General features: G+C 43.4%; 1 protein-coding gene across 3 annotated transcripts in view; it reads left to right on the top strand.

Annotated features, from left to right (window-relative positions):
* The window catches only part of ABAT (4-aminobutyrate aminotransferase), a 718,549-nt gene that overhangs the window by 655,697 nt on the left and 38,430 nt on the right, over positions 1–24,422 (top strand). For all 3 annotated transcript variants that reach the window (XM_069210537.1, XM_069210534.1, XM_069210535.1), the window contains exon 14: positions 5,451–5,597. In XM_069210537.1, the coding sequence (XP_069066638.1) occupies positions 5,451–5,597 (147 nt within the window). The remainder of the gene's footprint in view (positions 1–5,450; positions 5,598–24,422) is intronic.

Genomic DNA, 24,422 nt, shown 5'->3' with positions numbered 1-24,422 from the left:
GTTACATCTTCAGATCCCAATTCTTCCAGGCCAGGACTCTTTTGCTTATAAGTTGTTGTATTGTTTTATAGATAACTTAGGGCCTGATTGTGACTTGGGCGAAGAGGATACTCCGCCACATCGGCGACAGCATATACTCTCCGCCAAAGCTAAGTTTTTCCCACTTCATTTTGAGTCGAGCTGAACTTAAGTATGTGGATGGCAGGAATTATTTTGTCTCTGCTGCCTACATAAACCTCCCAAGGCCTGACAGAGTAAGGGCCACCGGAGGTCTGGCCATGTGTTTGCTCCCGCTATTTAGAGTGGGTGCACAAATGACTAGTTTTCTTTGTCTGTCACCGCCAGGTAAAACCTAGTGGTAACAGGCATTGAAAACTGCAAAATGACTGACACAGCATGGAAAAAATCTTCCCTGGTGATGGAGTCATTACTTTTTTTTATTTTCAACAAGATAATCCAACTTTGTCAAAAGAAGTTTGATTTACAACTTAAGTTGACAGAGCCCTCCGTCAAATGTTCCATGCATTTACAGGAGCCACAGCCTTCCCTGTAAATGGAAGAGATGTCAACTGGGCCAGCAGACATCTCTAAATTCGGTGGGCAGAGTAGCCTCTCTATGGCAGTAGTAAAGTGTTAGAAATGAGGTCTTTGGTTGGCAATCAGGTTACCCCCTGTCCAAGCGAGGACCCTCACTCTAGTCAGGGTAAATCACACACAATCCAAATTATCCTGTGCCCACCCTCTGGTAGCTTGGCACTGAGCAGTCAGGCTTAACTTAGAAGGCAATGTGTAAAGTATTTGTGCAACAAATCATAAAATAACACAATATAGCACCACAAAAATACACCACACAGTGTTTAGAAAAATATATAATATTTATCTGAGTATTTGCTGGTCAAAACGATAAAAGATGCAATACGAATTTGTAGAGATATCACTGGAGAGTGAAATTGTCTTAAGTCTTTAAAAAGCAAACAAAGTCACTTTCAAGCACAAAGTACCTGGTTTGGAGTGAAAAATCTCCGCAAAGGGCTGCAGAGGAGGAGATGTGTGGAAAAATGGTGTGTGCATCGGTTTTGCCCCTTCACACACGGACTTGCATCATTATTTTTCACGCGGGGAAGACGTTGTGTTGATTTCTGGCACGCGGACAGGTCTCCTCTGTGGGTCGCGGGGTTTTCAGATGCCCCGGGGTCTGTGCGTGGAATCCTGGGCTTGTTGTCCGGCTGCGCGTCGATCCGGTGGGTTGTGCGTGAAATGTTCTTCCTCATGGCAGGCGCTGCGTCGATTTCCCCTCTGGAATTTGGGCGGTGTTGTCCAGACGGGCCACGCGTCGAAGTTCCGGTTGCACCGCAGGCGCCGCGTCGATCTTTTCCTTGCGAAGTCGAGCGGCGGTGTCCCGGGTCGGCGTGCGATGAATTTTTCACAGTGGAACAAGCTGTGCATCAAATTTTTCACCGCACAAGGAGTCCAGTTGAAAGAAAGAAGTCTTTTTGGTCCGGAGACTTCAGGGAACAGGAGGCAAGCTCTATCCAAGCCCTTGGAGAGCACTTCTGCAGCAAGGCAAGAGTTCAGCAAGGCAGCAGGGCAACAGCAAGGCAGCAGTCCTTTGTAGAAAGCAGTCAGGTGAGTCCTTTGGGCAGCCAGGCAGTTCTTCTTGGCAGGATGCAGGTTCTGGTTACAAGTTTTCTTCTCCAGGAATTGTCTGAGGTGGTAGGGCAGAAGCCCTGTTTTATACCCAAATGTGCCTTTGAAGTGGGGGAGACTTCAAAGAGTGGCCTAGAAGTGCACCAGGTCCCCTTTCAGTTCAATCCTGCCTGCCAGGGTCCCAGTAGGGGGTGTGGCAGTCCTTTGTGTGAGAGCAGGGCCTCCACCCTCCTAGCCCAGGAAGACCTATTCAAAATGCAGATATATGCAAGTGAGGCTGAGTACCCTGTGTTTGGGGTGTGTCTGAGTAAATGCACAAGGAGCTGTCAACTAAACCCAGCCAGATGTGGATTGTAAGGCACAGAAAGATTTAAGTGCAAATAAATGCTCACTTTCTAAAAGTGGCATTTCTAGAATAGTAATATTAAATCCAACTTCACCAGTCAGCAGGATTTTGTATTACCATTCTGGCCATACTACATATGACCTTCCTACTCCTTTCAGATCAGCAGCTACCACTTCAATAATGTATGAGGGCAGCCCCAATGTTAGCCTATGAAGGGAGCAGGCCTCACAGTAGTGTAAAAGCGAATTTAGGAGTTTTACACTACCAGGACATGCAAACTACACAGGTACATGTCCTGCCTTTCACCCACACAGCACCCTGCCCTAGGGGTTACCTAGGGCACCCATTAGAGGTGACTTATATGGAGAGAAAGGGGAGGTTTAGGCTTGGCAAGTACTTTTAAATGGCAAGTCGAGGTGACAGTGAAACTGCACACCCAGTCCTTGCAATGGCAGGCCTGAGACAAGGAAAGGTGCTACTTAAGTAGGTGGCACAACCAGTGCTGCAGGCCCACTAGTAGCATTTAATCTACAGGCCCTAGGCACATATAGTGCACATTACTAGGGACTTATAAGTAAATTAAATAGTCCAATTGGGTATGATCCAAGGTTACCATGTTTAAAGGGAGAGGGCATATGCACTTTAGCACTGGTTAGCAGTGGTAAAGTGTGCAGAGTCTAAAAGCCAGCAAAACAGTGTCCAAAAAGTGGAGGGAGGCAGGCAAAAAGTTAGGGGTGACCACTCTAAGGCTGTCAGGTCTAACATAAAGTATTCTGCCATGGCAACAGTCCTTAATCCATCCACCAAAGTCAAAATCAGGCCCATGACCATCTCTTTTTGGATTTGAAGGGTCTAGCTGTGCACATGCAGGCTCTATGCTTGCCATTTTTGTTTTTTTTAGTGATATAAATGTATTTTGTTGAATATTTCTCTTGGCAGAAGAAGACGTCTTGGCCAAGTTACAATATCTTGTGTCATCTTAGAAGGAGTCCATGTACGCAAACTTGGTATGTTCATAGACGTGCTGCCAGGAAAGGCATTGGTGGTTTTTTAGGCATTGTAGAATAGTCATGTTATAGTAACTATTTAATAATTCCTTCGTTTAATTTGAGACGTGTTTTAATATGCATAACTCAATATATCCATTTGCCTATTTTGATTTGCTCTACTTGGATCACCAGTAGCCCACATTTATACAAGTCTTGGAAGGAGTTGCATTAGTGAATTTGGATTAGATTTGAGAAAGATGTGTAAGATTGTTGGCTGTTATTGTGGATTAACAGGCATTGATAGAGGAGAAATGCCATTGTCAATGGGCAGGCAAGTGCATTAGTGAGGTGCCTAAATGACTGGACCTGGTGTAGTTTGGGCTATTTGTAAGCACCAGTATGTAGTTCACAGTCAAGTCAAGTCCCTCATTTTACTTCCTTCTCTTCTAAGTATTGAACAGGGTGAGTGTGTGTGTGAGTTATTATAAATGTTTTCTTACTCCATTTTCCAAACAGGTTCTTTATGTCATTTACGTAGATAATCAGTTCTAGTACGCATAGGAAGATCAGATCTTGGTTACAAACAAGGGCTATCTATTTTGCATGCACATCGGCAATTGTAAAAGGAAGCTGTAAATGTATCTTCTGCCCAAGCACTTTGGCAGGTCACAGCTGATGACCAAGGATACTCACCCAAAGTCACTGAACTCCATCAGTAGATATTTTAATGTCATTTTTATAGAGTGCCATTGAAACTGGCAACTTTAGTATGTTTTACAATTTTAACAACCATACGAGGAATGTGAGTTTGTAATCAGTAACAACACGATTTGTTAGGGAGGGAAAACAGCAGGGCGGTAAGGGTAAAGTTTATTAAAGGTAAAGAAAATGGAGGGAGGTCTGATGAGTTCAGTGCAGGGAATGGTCAAATTCAGGGGGGCGATGGCACAGTTCTTGGCATTGCTTAGTTTACATGTCTTGCAGATACTCAAGTTTTTAAACCTTTTCCGGAGGCTGGCAAGTGGAAATACTCAACCCAGTTGTTGACCCAGGTGGATTGGTTAGAAATCCCATGAGTGTCTTGCCAGCCCCAGGTAAGGGTCTGTTCTGTGCCTGGTTTGTTTTGAACATGGGTGTCTTCAGTAGGGGGTTGATTTTGCTTCTGAAGCCAGTGAAATACGTCAAAATGTTGATTAGGGAGTTGGGTCTTCTCTGGTGAATGGATCTGTGAGCTAGGCAACAATGTTGAACTTTATTCTGGCCTCCAGGGGGAGCCAGTGAAGATCACATAGAATTGGATTGAAGTGATCACATTTCTTTTCATTCATAATTATTTTGTGCCAAGTGGTTGGTTGAAACCTGCTGTGATCACTACTGGAGATTATAAGAGCATGCATAGTGGTTTGTAACTGGTTGGGTAAGAAAAGTGTTATTTTTTTTCCTTAAGGGCACGTAGCTAATAGTTTGCTAATAGCTCAGTTTTGCCAATGTAGTTATCAAGAGTTTTTTTGCAGTCACTCATGAAGCGTAGAGATTTAACAGTTGCTGCCTAGGTAGGTGAGAAAACATATGGTTGAGATCTTGGCTTACTGTGTTTTGGGATTTAGGTGAGATTAGTGAAAATTCAGTTTTCTGTAGATTTAGTATTAAGATATTTTAAATTCATCCAATTATGTAGTTTCTTTAGACAAAGTTGGGAGTGAGATGAGGTCTTTTATAGGAATATGCTTCAGAAGTATTTGTGAATAGTTTGATGTGCATTTTTATACCATTGTCCTTCGGATTTAGTACCAGTAGTTGAATAATCTTGTTGATAATATAAAACCTTGTGGATTGCTTGGAGCATTTTGTTTATTCCTGATGCTGGTTTTAACCAGTTGGCTCGTTTAGGTGAAAAGGATTGTGGGCCAGTTGAGAACTTATACAACTGAGGCCCATTCTATGATATTGGATGTTCAATAGCGTTTCATGGATAAATCCTTTTGATAAATCTAATTGGACTAGTAGTCTGAGTTCATCTTCATACAGGATCATTGTCAAGGACTTTCAGAATAGCTGTTGCTGTACATGCCTTCTCTAATACCATAATGCGCTTGCCTAGCAGTACTGTGGAGGTTAAGTATTCACTAAATTGTAAGGATACACATTAACGTAAGATAAAAATAAGTGAAAAGCTAACTCCATTGTCATACCTCAACTAACGCTCAAGTTATCAGATCATTCTATGTCATCAGAGGGGTTATTTTTGTGTTTCAATGTTTTTTTGGGACTCTTGTCTATCTCTATTGAAACTCTTGCAGTAAAGTTATACACTACAGTTGTTTGTAGAAGGAATAGCTAGACCAGAACATGGTCTCCCAGATGAAATGGAATTATCTGGTAGCCATAGACATCATTATGTGCAATTTGATGACAAATTGAAGTGCTGTCTTACTGTCGCTGAGATTGTTTTTCTTCTTGTTTTCAAGCCATACAGAATTTTTAACACTTGGCTCGGCGATCCCTCCAAGAACCTCATGCTTGCTGAAGTCCTGAATGTCATCAAGCGAGAGAACCTCCTGAGCAACGTTGTGCACTCTGGACAGGTTCTTTATAACGGACTGCAAGACTTACAGGTAATGCATTCACCAAACAGTTTGGGAAAATAAATATGGGCTAAAAGGAAAGCAAGTGAATGGACTGTGTTTTTACCTACTTGGTCCCTTACTATCAAAATAAGATGACCTAAGACCCTTAATATCTCTCAGACCTGTCACAGATCTTCTTAATAATCCCTGTCAAATGTATCTTTTTCAATAAATGCCCCCTCAATTTAGACAATCTGCATTTTCGTGGTTTCAAAATCTATGTACTTTATGAGAAGAGAAAGGTGTTTTTATATATAGGTAATTTGCAAAGTCACCTTCGCTGTTGATGTTTCTACACTGGAATTGTTATTTGTGCTTTGGTAACACAAAACTATCTTGGAAGCAGCAATGTTCATGGTATGGGGTCAGCCTGACAGATGATTGGATAAAGAATCATGTGCAGAGAACATTTTACAGGATAAAGCTATTTATTTATGTGTTTTGCTCTTCTGCGTAAGCATTGCCTTTGTCTTATGCTTGCAGTGGCCTGATAAAGTGAATTTTTTTGAATCTCAGTCTCTTGCTGAAATCATCTAATAAAACCCCCCACTTGTCATATGGACCACTGATTGTTGACATGAAATGTAATTAAGGAGCTAACATCAGAAATACATTGCAGTTGCAGTAAAACCAATAAGACTCCACAAAAATGTCAGACAGAATGGTGTCCAAATCTTAAAGGTTTTATTAACAAATTCTGTTCAGGTTACAAGTCAGATCAATCAGCATAGTTGATAGCAGAATATGGTAAGAACATATCTAATTGTTCTTGAAGTCAAAATGCATAAATAATCATAAAGAATATGCAAAATATAATAACATACAGCGAACAAAATATAACCCAAAGAGATTAAAAAACGAACTTCCCTATTCTAAATAGAGTACTGAAAGTAGTAAGGGGAAATTCTAAGAGAAGGGTGTCAGCATCTGATGAGACAGATTTAAGGTTCAATGGAAAGAGTCTGAGTGTTCAAGCATGAAGCTTAACTCTCTGATCAGGGAAACAGCACAGATGAGAAGAGATCTCTCTGCAAAGTCAGAATAGGATCTGATCTGTTATCCTAAAAAGCACAAAATTAGAGCATGAAAAAGTTACCGTAACTCTTCTCCTTATCATCTACAAAGCAAACTATTCAGAAGAAAGTGTTCTCCGGAAGTAGATAGGCCCCCTAGTTTACCAGCTTCCATCAAAGAAACAATCATTTGGACGATCTTGGATGTAACATCAGTCGAGTCTGCCTGGTACAGGAAGGTGTCTCCCACTGTCTCAGTCTCCATATCCGTGGCCAAGTGTTATTCAGAGGATGAGTGGGGTCTACTATTGTAAAACAATGGACCTAGTCTAAGCTACGAGGACACAGATAAGACACCTTAAAAGAAAGGAAAAAAACTAGACACTTGAAAAACGCTTTATAAAACATAACATGTGCACTAAAGTCTGCTTACAAGTTAGGCCAACATTAGATTTAAACGAGTTCTAAATGAACACAGCATAAGTGATTATATTAAATGCATTTTTAAAGAAAGCATACATTTCCTTCATGATAATTACATTTATTATGATTCAGCTAAATATATGTGTTGCTCTCATTAGAAGGGATATACAGCCAGTTACTACAGACAATAAAATGCAAACACTTGATACACATATTGAGAATATACGTTACCTATGATAGGGGCAGGCACTAAATGATGCTGCTTCAGGCCCAAAAACACAATAGCTAGTGAAAATATTAGGGGACCTAAACAAAATATAAAATAATTTTTATGATTTGATTTTCCACCGAGCCGTAGGGTTGTTTGCCATCTCTGATAGATTTGACATTGTGGTTAATGAATCTGTTTCGAGAATTATGCATTCTTAATATTGCCCCAGGCGCATCCACCTTATCTTGGAGGTAAATGTTATAATAAAAGTACAGACTGACTTTTTTAGTTCTGGCATTAGGCAAAACCTTTTGATTTTTACTAAAGTTTAAAATACAATATACTTGCTATGAGGGCTTTCAGCCTGCCTTATTCCATCAAACTTTTATTGTATCATTTACATTTCATTTCCTCCGCTATAGCATACAGCATGGGGTAAAATATCCGCCTACTTCAGTTGTTGGCTAATTAGACTGTGAATGATGGCATTCTGCTCTTTCACAAGAAGCACATGTGCATACAATGTAATTTCCTTAATGCTAGAAACATCTATGCATATAATTGCTTTTTGAGACTAAAAATATTTTTGCTTTTAGGCATTTTTTTGTTTGATATTGTAGGAAAGTACCATCTTGCCTGGCATGTTACCCCCATATTTCACTGTGTATATGTTGTTTTAGTCTGTGTGTCACTGGGACCCTGCCAGGCAGGGCCCCAGTGCTCGTACGTATGTGCCCTGTATGTGTTCCTTGTGTGATACCTAACTGTCTCACTGAGGCTCTGCTAACCAGAACCTCAGTGGTTATGCTCTCTCTGCTTTCCATATTTGTCACTAACAGGCTAGTGACAAAATTTACCAATTCACAGTGGCATACTGGTACACCCATATAATTCCCTAGTATATGGTACTATGGTACCCAGGGTATTGGGGTTCCAGGAGATCTCTATGGGCTGCAGCATTTCTTTTGCCACCCATAGGGAGCTCTGACAATTCTTACACAGGCCTGCCAGTGCAGCCTGAGTGAAATAACGTCCACGTTTTTTCACAGCCACTTACCACTGCACTTAAGTAACTTATAAGTCACCTATATGTCTAACCTTCACCTGGTGAAGGTTGGGTGCAAAGTTACTTAGTATGTGGGCTCCCTGGCACTAGCCAAGGTGCCCCCACATCGTTCAGGGCAAATTCCCCGGACTTTGTGAGTGCGGGGACACGATTACACGCGTGTACTATACATAGGTCACTACCTGTGTATAGCGTCACAATGGTAACTCCGAACATGGCCATGTAACATGTCTAAGATCATGGAATTGGATCCCCCGGGTCTCTAGCACAGTACCCGGGTACTGCCAAACTGCCTTTCCGGGGTCTCCACTGCAGCTGCTGCTGCTGCCAACCCCTCAGACAGGTTTCTGCCCTCCTGGGGTCCAGGCAGCCCTGGCCCAGGAAGGCAGAACAAAGGATTTCCTTTGAGAGAGGGTGTTACACCCTCTCCCTTTGGAAATAGGTGTGAAGGGCTGGGGAGGAGTAGCCTCCCCCAGCCTCTGGAAATGCTTTGATGGGCAAAGATGGTGCCCATCTCTGCAAAAGCCAGTCTACACCGGTTTAGGGATCCCCCAGCCCTGCTCTGGCGCGAAACTGGACAAAGGCAATGGGAGTGACCACTCCCCTGACCTGCACCTCCCAGGGGAGGTGCCCAGAGCTCCTCCAGTGTGTCCCAGACCTCTGCCATCTTGGAAACAGAGGTGTTGGGGGCACACTGGACTGCTCTGAGTGGCCATTGCCAGCAGGTGACGTCAGAGGCTACTCCTGATAGGCTCTTACCTCTCTTGGTAGCCAATCCTCCTTCCTTGGTAGCCAAACCTCCTTTCCTGGCTATTTAGGGTCTCTGCTTCGGGGAATTCTTCAGATAACGAATGCAAGAGCTCACCAGAGTTCCTCTGCATCTCCCTCTTCACCTTCTACCAAATGATCGACCGCTGACTGCTCAGGACGCCTGCAAAACCGCTACAAAGTAGCCAGACGACTACTAGCAACATTGTAACGCCTCATCCTGACGGCTTTCTCAACTGTTTCCAGGTGGTGCATGCTCTGGGGTAGCCTGCCTTCACCCTGCACTAGAAGCTCCGAAGAAATCTCCAGTGGGTCGACGGAATCTTCCCCCTGCTAACGCAGGCACCAAAAGACTGCATCACTGGTCCTCTGGGTCCCCTCTCATCCTGACGAGCGTGGTCCCTGGAACTCAGCAACTCTGTCCAAGTGACTCCCACAGTCCAGTGACTCTTCAGTCTAAGTTTGGTGGAGGTAAGTCCTTGCCTCCCCACACTAGACTGCATTGCTGGGTACCACGTGATTTGCAGCTGCTCCGGCTCCTGTGCACTCTTCCAGGATTTCCTCCATGCACAGCCACGCGTGGGTCCCCGGCACTCCTTCCTGCAGTGCACAACCTTCTGAGTTGTCCTCCGGCGTCGTGGGACTCCCTTTTGTGACTTTGCGTGGACTCCGGTTCACTTTCCTTCCAAATGCCTCTTCAGGTACTCTTGCGGGTGCTGCCTGCTTCTGCGAGGACTCCCTGAGTTGCTGGGCACCCCCTCTGTCTCCTCCTCCAAGTGGCGACATCCTGGTCCCTCCTGGGCCACAGCAGCACCCAAAAACCTCTACCACGACCCTTGCAGCTAGCAAGGCTTGTTTGCGGTCTTTCTGCGTGGGAACACCTCTGCAAGCTTCATCGCGATGTGGGACATCCATCCTCCAAAGGAGAAGTTCCTAGTCCTCTTCTTTCTTGCAGAACTCAAAGCTTCTTCCAACAGGTGGCAGCTTCCTTGCACCCTCAGCTGGCATTTCCTGGGCTCCTGCCCACTCTCGACACTGTCAAGACTATTGGACTTGGTCCCCTTTTCTCAGGTACTCTGGTCCGGAAATCCACTGTTGTTGCATTGCTGGTGTTTGTTCTTCCTGCAGAATCCCCCTATCACGACTTCGGTGCTCTCTGGGGGTAGTAGGTACACTTTACACCTACCTTTCAGGGTCTTGGGATGGGCTATTTTTCTAACCCTCACTGTTTTCTTACAGTCCCAGCGACCCTCTACAAGCTCACATAGGTTTGGGGTCCATTTGTGGTTCGCATTCCACTTTTGGAGTATATGGTTTGTGTTGCCCCTATACCTATGTGCTCCTATTGCAATCTATTGTAATTCTACACTGTTTGCATTACTTTTCTTGCTATTACTTACCTAATTTTGGTTTGTGTACATATATCTTGTGTATATAACTTATCCTCATACTGAGGGTACTCACTGAGATACTTTTGGCATATTGTCATAAAAATAAAGTACCTTTATTTTTAATAACTCTGTGTATTGTGTTTTCTAATGATATTGTGCATATGACACCAGTGGTATAGTAGGAGCTTTACATGTCTCCTAATTCAGCCTAAGCTTCTTTGCAATAGCTACTTTCTATCAGTATAAGCTGCTAGAAACACCTCTTATACACTAATAAGGGATAACTGGACCTGGCACAAGGTGTAAGTACCTCTGGTACCCACTACAAGCCAGGCCAGCCTCCTACAGATATCAACAAGGTTGCTGGTGCTGACACCACAATGAAAGTGAAACGCAACAAAGAAACAAAACAAACATTAGCAACATCAGACTTACTGGCAATGAGAATGCTTCCTAGGTCTGGCTTGACAGCACAGATATGCATGTAGACATGACGTATTGTTAGAGGTCAAAGTGAGTGGGATCGGGGGGTAGGGGCACAACCTGCCCATACTTTTTGATTTATGAAAAAACATTTCCCTACTTTTTGTAAAAGACACCCATCATAGGGCGGTTTATTCCAATTGTTTAAATGCTTCAGCTGAAGTGTCATTCAGTGTGTCTCCTGGGCTGTGAAACCAAAGCCAGGCAGACAGCTAAACAAGCCTTCCTTCCAGGGTGCCTGAAAGAATTGCAAATTTGTGGTATGTTAATCTGCAAATGAAAAGGGTAATCTGCAAAGGTTAAGGATGCTTGAAGCTGGTACTGGCTTTAATTGATCAAAGCTTTGTGATGATAAAGATGTATTCTTTTTGATTGGTAGTGCAAAGAGTTAACAATTGAGCTGTGAAGTGTATGCTTTTAATTGTAATTGTATTTATATAGTGCTTACTACCCCTGGAGATATTGAAGGGACAGTAATGTGAAAAAAAATGCATTACGTACAGACTGGATATTACTAAACTCTATATTTTGGAAGCACCATGTTATCTTAAACCTTTCTGCACATTTTGTAGCAGTCTATTTTATAGTTATACTGTGTGAAATGCAAGCTTAAAATAATGACTTATATATTCACAATGCTTTCTATCACAGACTGTGACCTAGTAGCACTAAAAATACACAAGTCACTATTCTCAACTGCACGGACCAGGATTTAATTATGTGGCTTTCTCGCTACATACACACAGACCTATGCAGTAGTTTAACTAAGAGAGGTTTCATAATGTGCTATAGTGCATCTCCCACTGCGTAACAACTTTTTTATTTCTTTTTCAGTTAAATTGCATGTTTTTGTTCATGTAGATACGTGACGGGGAAAGGAAAAAAAAGAATTTCAGAATATTTTGTGTTTTTTAGCCACACCGTTGACTCGCACCCCACGCCCACTGACCGCCCTCTTGCATGCAGCATCACAGTTCCCATACATTTTTTAATGCACTTCGACCGCCGAGTATTGTAACTTATCGCTTATAAGCTTTCTATACAGAAAACTACCCCTTTTGCTACCTTCTTCCTTAGCATTGGCAAATCCAATATGGCATGTAGTAATATATTAAACAATATTTGACACTGCCGCGTACGAAAACAGCATTTGTGAACGATTTTCGTATAATACATGTAATAAAACTAAGCATCTGCAGTGATCAGGCACGCGCAAATTAATGTGAATGTGAACCCCAACAGGGACGGCGTGCTCTTTCATTCTGAGGTAACAATTTCTTGTTTAGAGGACTACCGCGCCAGAAAAGACTGTGTGGTGTACGGGTTGTCGCGAGGGAAGTGTCTTTCCTCTCGTCCTCTGTTACAGTGCACTCTTGGTCGGCGCATTTAACTCCTGGTCGATACAGCTGCTCCTTTCACGCGGCTCTTCTCGGATTTGAGGGAAGAGAGATATGATCGTGTCCGTGATAACAGCCTATTGACTAGAAGCCCTCCAGGGGACGTTGTGCACGTTATGTTTCAAGGGGCCGCTGCGTCATTCCCCTAACCGTGTCTTTAATCATCCTGTCACAGCGCGTAGGGCATGGGAGACAGAAGCAATTTATTTTCTGAGAGATTTATGGCAAATACGATAGGTATTTACCTGGGCCCGCGGGTGTCTCAGGCTTGGGATGGCGAGCTCGGGACTCAGCACCACAAATATAGTGGATTATCGATGCTTTGAGGACGCAAAATATTAGATTGATTTTTGTGCGCGCTAATTGCTTGCGTGTGATATTTATTTTGAGGTTTCATGGTTAGCTATCAATATTTCGAAAATTGTAGTCCCACCTAACTTGACGCACTACTTGTCTGCCTAGTTCTCTATCATACAGTCCAGCATTTTAGAAGTGATAAGTGGGAGATTTTTAAAAAAGTAATCGGGAGAATGTATTTCCCCCTTGGACGTTTATTGAGGGCGAGGCAATTTCAGGCGGAAATCGTGAGCCTCCCGCCCAAAGATGGTCTATCGGCATGTATGTTCACCATTACTGATGGGCCGCGCCTGTTTTTTCATTCTGTTCTGTTCGAGTAAAAAAAAAAAGATGTCTATTTAACTGTTTAACTTTACTTTCCCTTGTTTTGCTCTCTGACAGTATTATGTTTTGTCTCCCCTGGAAACGGTTCCAGAAACAATGAAAAGCTAACTAAACCTTTTCGTTTTATCTCCGCTTTAATGACTTTGAAAGCAGAGGAAATCTAGAAGCTTGCACTGCAATGTTATCAAAGCTAGCTTGATCGTAAACCATTACCCCAAACAAGGGCCCATATTTATACTTTTTTTTGCGACACATTTGCGTCATTTTTGGACCCAAAGGTGGTGCAAACTAAAAATATAATTGAATTTTGTACGTTTGCGCCGCTTTTGCGTAAAAAAAATGATGCAAATGCAACGCTAAAAAAGTATAAATCGGGCCCTATATTTTTTACATTTTGCGCCACTTTTGCGCTGTCTGCTGTTGGGAGGTGTGTCACGGGGCAGGAGCCCTTTAAAATAACTTCGCGCTCCCGCCGTCGCGGGACGCGCTGTCTGCTGTTGGGAGGTGTGTCACGGGGCAGGAGCCCTTTAAAATAACTTTGCGCACCCGCCGTCGCGGGACGCGCGCGGGCGGCGCCCAGTTGAAGCCCGGGTCAAGGGCGGGCCCGTCCTTGCCCGTCCTTGCCCGTCATTGCCAGGAAGAGGCAGGGCAGGGCCACCCCCCTGACATCTACCCAAAGACGTTGACCAGACAGCAAACTTGTCCATGGCTGCCTGAAGGAGATTTTAAGTTCCTCTGCTCGGTGCGTGGGCAGCCCTCCCATAGAGCCCCAGGCCCCATCAAGCACGTGGAAAACTATCAACCTAAACCGGATACTTGCAGGTTTTTCTGTGTACTCAGTTGAATTTACCTCAGTTCATCATATAACTGCTTATTGAATTACGTTTCTTGGAGGGCGGAAGGAGGCGGCACCATTTTTCTTCTCCCAAGGGCAGGAGCCCAAAATTCATTACCCGTTTTGCGCCTGTCTGCGCCCGATAAGTGGTTGGGCCAGGCTATATATATACGCTTTGGGCATCTCACTGTGGTCTTGTCTTTGGGATTTGTTAACAGTAGGGTCTGAGAAGCTTATTAATCACACTATAGTGTCAGAGGCTGGGTCCCAAAAGCCTACACACCCCTATAAGCCGGGGGCTCACTAAAGGCCCCTGATTTAAAGAATAATGGTCCGACGACGTGGGGGTGGTTTGGAAGGAAAGCAGCACTCTAACAGAACCTTAGATGGTTTTCTGCAAAAGGCTGTTGGGGAACTTGAAAAAGAAATAGAGTTAGTGCAGCGACGCTTAGCTGCCCCCCCTTCTTCAACCAACAGCCTAGTTCATGATAGCTCAGCCCCACAGCCCCCCCGCGAACAGAATTACAGTCTGTACCGACTACCCCTTTCCCCTCCCCCTCTACAATCTCCCAGGAGAATCAGGATGAAACCCCAATTGTAATTACCACCCGTGCTGCACCAATTCTGCTGGCTCAGAGTCCCTCAAATGTAGGCCCCCTCACCTTAGCAGATTCTAATACCAAAGGAAAAAGGAAACGAAGGGAACCCGCTTTTAAAAACAAACGATCCAGGACTTTGAGCCCCTCTAACTTGGCCCAATCTTCTAATAAGGATACGTTATTAATCCCCTTACACAACACAAATGAGTGCCATGCAAATGAGTACACCAGGGATTTCATAAGAGATGAGCTTTCAAAACTATTTCTTCCTATTTTAACCCGCCTCCAATCAATTGAGGACAAATTGGAAAGCCTTATTAATAGCCAGCCACCAAAAATTGCTCCACCCGTAGAAATTCAATCCCATCCCCTTGCCAACCATGACCTCATCACTGCCAACAGACCAACTGGCCAAATACCCAAAATCCCTTTTTCCTCTTTAAACCAAGATTGGCCCAGCTCCGTCAAAACAGCTAGTATTTTAATGAATAAGCCCCATATGGTCTCAGTTCCCCTTTCAAAAGGAACCGCCCCATGGAATAACTCAGTAACTAATCCGGGAGATGGCAACCCCACTTGGGAGCACCCGCAAACAGAACACCAGAAGAGTGACAAGATCAGGGGTCTGCCAGATCCAAAAGTGCTCCATTTACCACCAGAATCATGTCATTATGTGCTCATTATATCGAATGTTCCTGAACTCAAACCTCATTCCACTGAATCTTTTACCGAACTTAAAAACAAGGTCATCCATTGGTTGCACGCGAATGCGGGGTTTGCTTTTTCCATGACACCCTCAATACTGATGGTGAGAAGGGTAGGGTGGGTGGGTTCCCTAGCGAAGATCGGTTCAGGGGACTGCATAGTTATCAACTTCAATTCTCCTGACCTTGTCCAACGGCTCTTTTTAAACGCTAATAGACCTTATCCTATAACTGAAAAAGCCTCCCTTTGCAGGTTACAAGTGTTTTATCCACCTCCCATGCCAGCGTGGAATAGACAACTGCCAACGTTATACGGGCCTCCCCCGGCTATCCACACACAGTCTATCCCTGCACTTGGCCCTAGATGCCCTTCGTCATCTCTTTCTGAGACAGACTGACTAGGAGATGACCTTTCGGAAGTGGCTCCGAGCAATGGTGAGGCTGAGGACATTCACCCTACTGCCCTCAGCATCTCTAACTCGGTTGCCCCTTCGACCTTGGCAGATCCTGTTAATCAGGGATCACCCACAAGCACCACAAGCCAAGCCAGCGAGGAATGTATTCCGTACCTGTCAACTGTTCCACACATTCTGGGGTCCACCCGTATGGCCAACCTACCAAATTTAAATATAGCTGGGGTCACATCCAGCGAGGTTTACAAGGCACATAGCGAGAAAGCCACTGGTCCTAATATACCTGAGGGAAATAGCATGGTTCCTAGCAGTTCCTCCCCTGTAGGAAATATCCTCAGAATAAAGCAGGGTCCATAAAAACAGAGGATCTCGATAAGGTACTCAGCTGGAATATAGCAGGGTTGGAAAGCAAATTACAAAGCCCAGGATGGGGCAATCTTATTGATGATCACCTGATCTGCCTCTTCCAAGAAACGTGGGCATTAGAACCCAAATATAGACTAGGCTTTAAAAGCTATTGGGTTCCAGCACGCAAGTCATCTTCTGGGAGACCATCAGGAGGGCTGCTTGTGTGGATCAATACTTCTCTTAGGTGCAAGATAGAAGAAATAGATACAGGTTGCCCTGACTTGCAAGTCCTATTAATAATGATTTCTGAAGAGAGACCTTTACTTTTAATTAATATCTATAACAGGAATGTGAGCTCCCACCCTGATTCTGATGTCCTGTCCATTTTGGACAGTTTTCTTAAAAACAATCCCTCCTTCTTTGTTTTGATTGGAGGGGATTTTAATGTCACTTTCAAACCTAATCCTCTAGCCCAAGGAATATGTAAAGAAGAGGATGCCCATTGGGGCATCCCTCAGCTAGTCTCCAACAAAAGACCAAGGCTGAATAAATCTGCGCGCTTACTGGCCGACATCACACTAGCCCATGGCCTCCGAGCCTGCAACGGTCGCTCGCGCTCGGATGCAAATTTGCAAGCTACCTTTAGGCACGGAGGGCTCAGCAGTCGTATTGATTATATATTTCTTGACATCCGACTGTGGAGCCACATGTTCGATATGAGGGTCCAAAAGCAAATTGAGAGCGATCATGACCCGTTGATCTTATCGACCAGAGGACTTTTTCCTTCGTTTAATGTGCCCTACTCTAAGATCCATGCCTCCCAGCTGGCCCTAACTAATAACAGACGCAACCTAAAATGGGAATCTGTTATTTCTTCCCCTAAACACCTGGCATCTATTTACAACCTGCTTGCCAACCAGATGGAGTGTAATATTCCGGCTAAACGAGAATGGGGAGCGTGACAGAGTCTTAGCAGCCCACACTGATTTGTTTCAATCTTTAATGCATCTTTTTACAAAAAAGATTCTTAATAATCCTAACAAAAAGCACTGCGCTCCTTGGTTTGACAATTGTTGCAGAGAAGCACAACTATCTCTCCTGGAAGCAATAAAAGAAGGCCATGTTGGGCTGTTAAGAACAGCCAGAAAGGTTTATAAGAAGGAATGTTCTAAGGCACGCAGAAGCTGGGAAGAGGCCAGATGGGTTATTATTCTGGAGACTGCTAAATCCAATAACACATCTAGGTTCTGGAAACTAATAACTGATGACTGTAGTAATTCCCCTGCCGCACCTGGCTCCTCAATTCTCTCAGCATCATGGGTAGAGCACTTTGGGCAACTATACGAAGGGCCATCTGAAGCATCTCTGTGGGCCCCTGATGCCTCAATAAACCAAGAGACCACCCCGATCACATTCTCCCTAACCGAAACAAGAGCAGCAATAGACTCATTGAAATGGGGAAAGGCCCCTGGCCCAGATAAGATTCATGGCGATCTATACAAATCAAGACCAGATATATGGGCACCATATCTCAACCTTATCTGCAATGCAATTGCAGCAGGGGCCCCCGCTCCACCCACTTGGAAAGGGGCTGAAATAGTACCCATTTTTAAAAAAGGAAATCCGAATATCCCTGCCAATTATCGTCCGATTAGTCTCCTTGATAACTCCCAAAAAATCTATGCAAAGCATCTTCTACTCCATCTTGAGGAATGGATTATGGAGTCTGAAGCTCTTACTGACCTACAAGCAGGATTTAGACCTGCAGTGAGTACAGTTGACCAAGCCCTAAGATTCATGTCAATAAAATGGAAGAATGTTGACCTGGGGAGGGGTAATCTCTATGTGGTCTTCATAGACCTCAGAGCCGCATTTGATTTGATCCCCAGGAACCTGCTGTGGTCAACATTATCAAATATGGGAGTGCCATCTGGTCTCCTGAAACTCATTGCTCAACTGCATGAAAATAATTTCGCTCAAATTAGATGTGGCCAGGGGGGCGAGTTGACTGACCCTGTAGCTATTAAAAAAGGAGTTAGGCAGGGATGTGTCCTGGCACCCACTCTTTTTTTGCTATATATCAATAATTGCATCCACTACTTAGAGAACTGTATAAATGATTCACCTAAATTGGTTGGGAAAAAAATCCCGTGTCTGCTATATGCAGATGATACAATTTTGATATCCAAATCGCCAATTAGAATCCAAAACCTGATCAACCAATTCTGTGTTTTTTGTAGTGACTATGGTCTGGACGTAAACATTAAGAAAACAAAACTTATGATATATAGTACCTCCAAGAAACGATTGCGCGTTAGCATAGAAATGAACTCGATTCCATTGGAGAAAGTAGAAGAGTTCGACTATTTGGGTTTCAGACTATCGACCACAGGCAAATGGAAGGTAGCCATTGACAAAGGGGCTCTCATTATAAGCCAGAGAGGTGGGGCCCTTGTCCGTAGATCGAGAAAGGCTCCGAGTCCCCCCTTGAACATACTTGCGGAGATTTACAATGTCCAAACCAGAGCAGCGGCCCTTTATGGAGCGGAACTTTGGGGGTCCCACAAAAACCTCGATACTCTGCAAACCAAGGAAAATCATTTCCTTAGACAGATTGCCCGGTTAGGTATGGGCTCACCAATGACCCCTCTAAGGCTTGACCTAGGTTTAAACAGTATTAAAACCACAGCGGCCCTAAGGCCTCTCTCCTATTGGATTCGTTTATGGAAATCTGTTGAACTCGAACCATATAGGCTGGCTATAAGAGAGCTCATAGCCGCCCCCCAGGCACTGGAGAAAATTCCATGGCTGAAGGAGATGAAATCTGCCTGGGTCAAGATAGGTTTTCCTTGCTACTGGAAATATCCGGATCAAATCCCCGATAATGCAAGGAAACTTGTCACAAAAAGATATTGGGAGAAAGTTAATGAAGACTCCTTGCACCAAAAGGGGGTGGGCAGGCTAACAATGGAATTTCTCCAATTCAAGCACGAGCCCTGGGCTGAGAATTTCTTGAACCTTCCCATGCCTCCGTACGCCCGTGCTTTATATCTCCAACTAAGATATGGGACACTGCCTATTAATGGTTTTACGGCTCACTGGTCATCTAACATCGTTTCAAATGATAGATGTATCTCTTGCCAAAATTGCAAAGAAACAATAGAGCATATACTATTTTTCTGCCCTTTGTATAAGAGTCCCAGAGGGAGGTGGATCATTCCCCTCTGCAAAAATATGTCATTACAGGATAGAGCAAACGCCACCAGAATCTGTACATATGACTCATCCTCCGTGGTAGCTATTACAGTTACCAAATATTTATCGGAGGCCTGGTACATCCGGCGCAGGCTTATTGTATCAAAGGGCATGTGAGCCATCCTGACATTAGTCGACGGAAGGAGTCTCAACTGTTATTTTCTAGTAGTATCAGTAGGAATTTTTAGTAGGAACTTGTTGCCCTCTATATGAACAATAGAGATTGTATAAGCTTATAGAGCCTTTTTTTAGCTGAAATTTGATAGGCTTCTTGTTAAAGTACATTATATCAAATGGGAACTCTATTTGTTTTTTGGATTGACGAGGGCCAGGTCTTACGGGAAAATAACTGCACACATTGGTATGATAGACAAAATTTTATATCCTAGCTTTTATCTTTATTCTCTTAACATTTTTAGCCATGTCTTATTTATTGTACTTTTTATCTACAATCAAATACTTAGTCCTGTTGATTTTATTGTTATACTGTCCTGATTATTACTGTATTTTATATTGCTATTACGTTTTTTTTTAACAAATATTATTTATCATGTATGATTGTTATCTTTGTTACTCTAAATGGTCTAGATCTCTAGACCGAATGAACTCAAATAAAAATAAAATAAATTGCATCAAAAGGTGATGCAAATGCGGCACAAAAAAAGTATAAATATGGTCCTAAGTGTTACCATGGTTGGACTTCTGAAGCCTTTCCCATGAGACTTGGGATTTATTAAAACCATCAATATGTGCAACTTCACAGTCGGCTTCATAGATCTTGTTTTGGGTGCAGATAGATTTCTCAATAATTGTTCTTATCACTTTTCACAAAGCAAAGTTTTTGATCAACGTGACAGTGGCTTTTGATTACAAATAAAATCTGACACATCCCTAGAGCAGGCTAAAACAAACACATATACTGAAAAATTTGCATGTGCAGCCAAGTTACCGGGTTGCTGTCAGATTATACACTGACCTGATAGGAAATCTTTTTGTGAGGGAAACCAACACCCATGTATAACAGTTTCGGTTCAAAGCTTTGGCGTTGAAGCCCATTTTCAGGCTTCTGCTAGAACATACAGCACAGAAAGCCCTTGACATTTGGCTCTGGTGAGAAACCGCCTTTAATTTACCACGACTGCCAAACCATGCGCTGCAGTTATAACGCGGCCGTTACAACAAATGCGTCCTACCACACATGTCGTTACAACGACGTGTTACGGAAAGCAGCATTGGGCTTTAAAGTCCAGCACATTCTCGACTTGTTGTGCACACTGGAGTTGGAATAGTAGATGATACCGCTGCAAAGTCCACTGTTTTCCTATGGCATGTAGCAATATGCGAGGTAAAGGAATGCATGCTAAAGACACATTTGTTGTAAAGACTGCGGAGTAATGGCAGCATGGTAAAGGCATGTATTGTTCTGACATACAACTGATTCCTGCGAGACAAAGTGCATTATTGAGCAGTAGATATTCTCTACATAATTTAAAGATATACCACAAGTTCCTCTTTTCTGATCTTTCAGAAAAGCATGGGAAGCCTGCACAGTAAACTAATGAAATCGGAGTTTCTGTTAAAAGAATTTCAGCGAATTATGTTGCAGGAGCCTCCAAATAACCACAAAATGTAGATGTGAGTCATTCTACTAATATTCAAAAGAGTACAGATCTACCAAGCGGTATTTCATTAGTATCATGAAGGTGTGACACAGTCAGTCTTAGTTTCTTCACTAGAGCGCATCCCTCCTCAAGAATTGGCATAGGTGCCAAGTTATCAGTTTGCTTATGTGTGACATTTGGATGTTTTCACTGTAGTTATGTGTGATGTTTCACTGTGTTGTGTTACACTTTGAGTGACACTTTATAGTGAGTTGATTAAATTAATTAGGTTCCTGTAATGTAATGGTCTAGACACAGCCTTAGAAAATCTGCATCTCTCTGCGGTGCCTATGCCAGATCGATAACCAACCCCTTTTTGAACATGCAAGAGGTGCACAGCAGTTACGGTACCAAAATATTCCTCCTGCTGTGAACCCCTATGCTAGTGAAAGATTTTAGATCAAAATTGTGAATGTCAGTCACATTTTTTTCAAAATAAACATGCACATCTGTGATGAATGTCTGACTGCTGTAAGGGGCCCTGGCATGTGCTCATGTGCTCCATTCCCTGTATACTTTCATTAGGTTTCCATCGCTGTGTTATGAGTAATTAAGCACCACAGGCTTTCAAAGATGAGCCGTGGAAATAAAGTGTCATTGTTTAACCTCTGGATGTAGACAGGCATAAAGCTTGATTTAGAACTGAACCTCAGTGGATAAAAATCCCATCCCTGGATGAAACACCTAAAACAGAGGACAATCCACACCATGTTAACATACAATCCCTAAGGTGAAAGAAATTTAGCGAGTACCCCTTCCATTCCTCCAGATTAAGCATGCCCAGTAGAAACTAGAGGATTCCTTACCAAAACACAGCTTCAAACCAGGCACCAGATTGTTTGACTGCAAGAGCACTTAGGCAGCACCCTGAAGTGACCAAGGTGATATCTCAGGGCTAGATAATTCTCTGTAAAAATATATTCACACAATTGTGTGTGTGCGAGGCCCTATCATTCCCTCTCTTGTTATTACATGCCAGGAAATGTCTGATAACATCTTTCCCATCTTTTTCTTCTCTGTCCTTTAACCACCTTCCTCCATTTACTCTTTCTCCCATTCCCTCTCCCCCTCCTCCCCACTCATGCCATGTGTCCACGCACCACAGTCTTTTCACTCTGGTCTTTTCCTAGTTCCCCCTTTTGTATCCTTCCTGTCTCCATCTGTGTATGTCTATAGTTCTCTTCTTCCTCCTTTAGTTTTCCATCCTCCGGTAGCATCCTCAGGGTAGCTTTTTGGCTCTTCTTTTTTTCTTTCTCACTTATCTCATTCACCCCTCTCAACCTTTTTTCTATTTTTCTTTCCACCTATTCCATTCCTCCTTTTTTGTTTTTCTGTCTCCTCATTCTTCTAAGTCACTGTGCCTTTCTTTCTTGGTCTCTCCCCCTCCATGATCCTTTTGTTTCTTAATCCGTCTTCAAATTTTACTCTTCCCCTTTTCTGTTCCTCTCGTCCTACTTTTTCTTTTCACCTTTCTGAATCGATGATGTGATTTATAAAATGCACTGTCACTCCCACAGGAGCATCCTGGTGCTGTTCGGTTAATGTACATGGCTCCAAGAACCTGAACCTTAGAGCAGTGGTCCCCAACCTTTTGATTTCTGTGGACCCCCACTTTAACATTAATGGAACCCAGGGACCCCCACTGAATCATCATTAGAATTCGGGGACCCCCACCTGAGTCATTACTGGAAGCTGGGGACCTAATTTGTCAATATTTGTTAATATTTTTAAATTTTCTAGGCTTTCGCGCACCCCCTGAGAAGGCTTTGCGGACCCCCAGGGGTACCCGGACCACAGGTTGGGAACCACTGCCTTAGAGGATGAGCAAAAAACAGAGAGCATCGGAAATATCAAAGAGCCATGTTTTAAGCTGCCTTCTAAACAAGGCTTCTGATTCAATTAATTGAAGATGTTTGGGGAGGTGGTTCCATGCTTTTACACCCAGATTTCCTCCACAAGTTTTCAGTCTGAATGTGGGGGGCTCTTGAGCAGATTGGCATTTGAGGACCTAAGAGATCGGAGTGTTGCATGATGAGTAACTCTAGCAGTTAGATATTTTGGCCACAGTGCTCTATAAGCTCTGAACACCAATAAAATAATTTTTAAAAGGACCCTTTTATGTACTGGCAAACAATGCAACGCTCTCAGTGCTGCTGATGCGGAAGAAAAATGGGGCAGTTTCAGTACCAGTCTGGCAGCAGAGTGTTGGACCACCTGTAGCTTCTGAAAGGTTAGTTTGGAAGAACCAGCATACAAACTATTGCAGTAATCCAATCTTAATGTTATTAATGCAGAGGCTACTATTTTTCTGTCTGCCAGTGGAAAGTAGTCAAATAACTTTTTCAGGGATTTAATGAGGTAAAAATGCATTCCTGCCACAGTGGTCGCTTGTGGCCGGAAGTACAGAGAAACATTGAATTTTACCCCGAAGTTTCTAATGAACTAGACTGTGGACAGAGTTGTTGGGGTGGAGTAGGGCCACCATAGCATGGGGTCGAATGAAATGGACTTCCCAAATAGCATAATCTCCATTTTATTATTGTTGCACTTGAGATGGTTTGCTTGCATCCACCAAATAACTTTAGTCATGCAGTTTTTAAAGTTGAGCTCTGAGCCGAGAGTCTTTATCCAACGACAGCATCAATTACGTGTCGTTGGCATATGATGTAACCTTGATGCCGAAGGAGGTAATCAATGAAATAGGAGAGGCCATATATATATATATATTAAATAATGCAGGGCTAAGCAAAGATCCCTGGGGTACCCCAGAATTGACAGACATTTCGAAAGAGAAGAAAGGTCCTAACATCACAGTATGTCTGCAGTCAGAGAGGAAGGATTTAATCCAGGCCCAAGCTAGGGGAGAGATTCCACAGTCCTTAACATGTTGCAGCAGGATGTCATGTGAGATGTTATCAAATGTCGCAGATAGGTCCAGTGAAATCAGCATTGCATTTTTTCCCACATTCAGCATCAGTTTCAGCGTTATCTGTCTCTTCCAACAACGCTGTCTTTGTGGAATGTCTTGGGCAGGAACCTGATTGCCTTGGATGTATGATGTTAGCCTCTTACAGGAATGCAATTAGTTGTACCTTGACTAGTTTTTCAATGATTTTACTTAAAACCTGTAGTAATGAAATAGGCCAGAGATTAGAAAGAATGGTGGGGTCGGGTAGTTGTTTTTTCTGTAGCAGTTTGACCTCCGCCGAGGTCAGTGAGGTGTTCAAATTTCGTTGTTTATGGGGTTTATGCAGTCCACAACTTTATGGAGTATACAGACGGGCCCCCGATCATATGGGGATCCTGATTTACAGTCTAAGATAGCTTAACATGACTGATGTAAAGTAATTTTCTGTAAGGTTGGACAGCGAGCATGTTCATCCACTTTGTGGGCTCCTAGGGTACTATAGTATTACAGAGGTGGCCACACAAACGGTTGTGAGTGGCCTCTTGCAAATGACGGAATCACATTGCCCCTGCACTCCTGCTGTATTATGGTCACGTGTGCAGACCCAAACAGCCCTTTGAAAGCAAACTGAGGGTGCACAATATGGTGGTGCAATGT

Source organism: Pleurodeles waltl, chromosome 10 (genome assembly GCF_031143425.1).
Source record: "Pleurodeles waltl isolate 20211129_DDA chromosome 10, aPleWal1.hap1.20221129, whole genome shotgun sequence".
Taxonomy (NCBI): Eukaryota; Metazoa; Chordata; class Amphibia; order Caudata; family Salamandridae; genus Pleurodeles; species Pleurodeles waltl.
The sequence above is the reverse complement of the archived record's forward strand: the minus strand, read 5'-3'. Positions and strand labels throughout refer to the sequence as shown.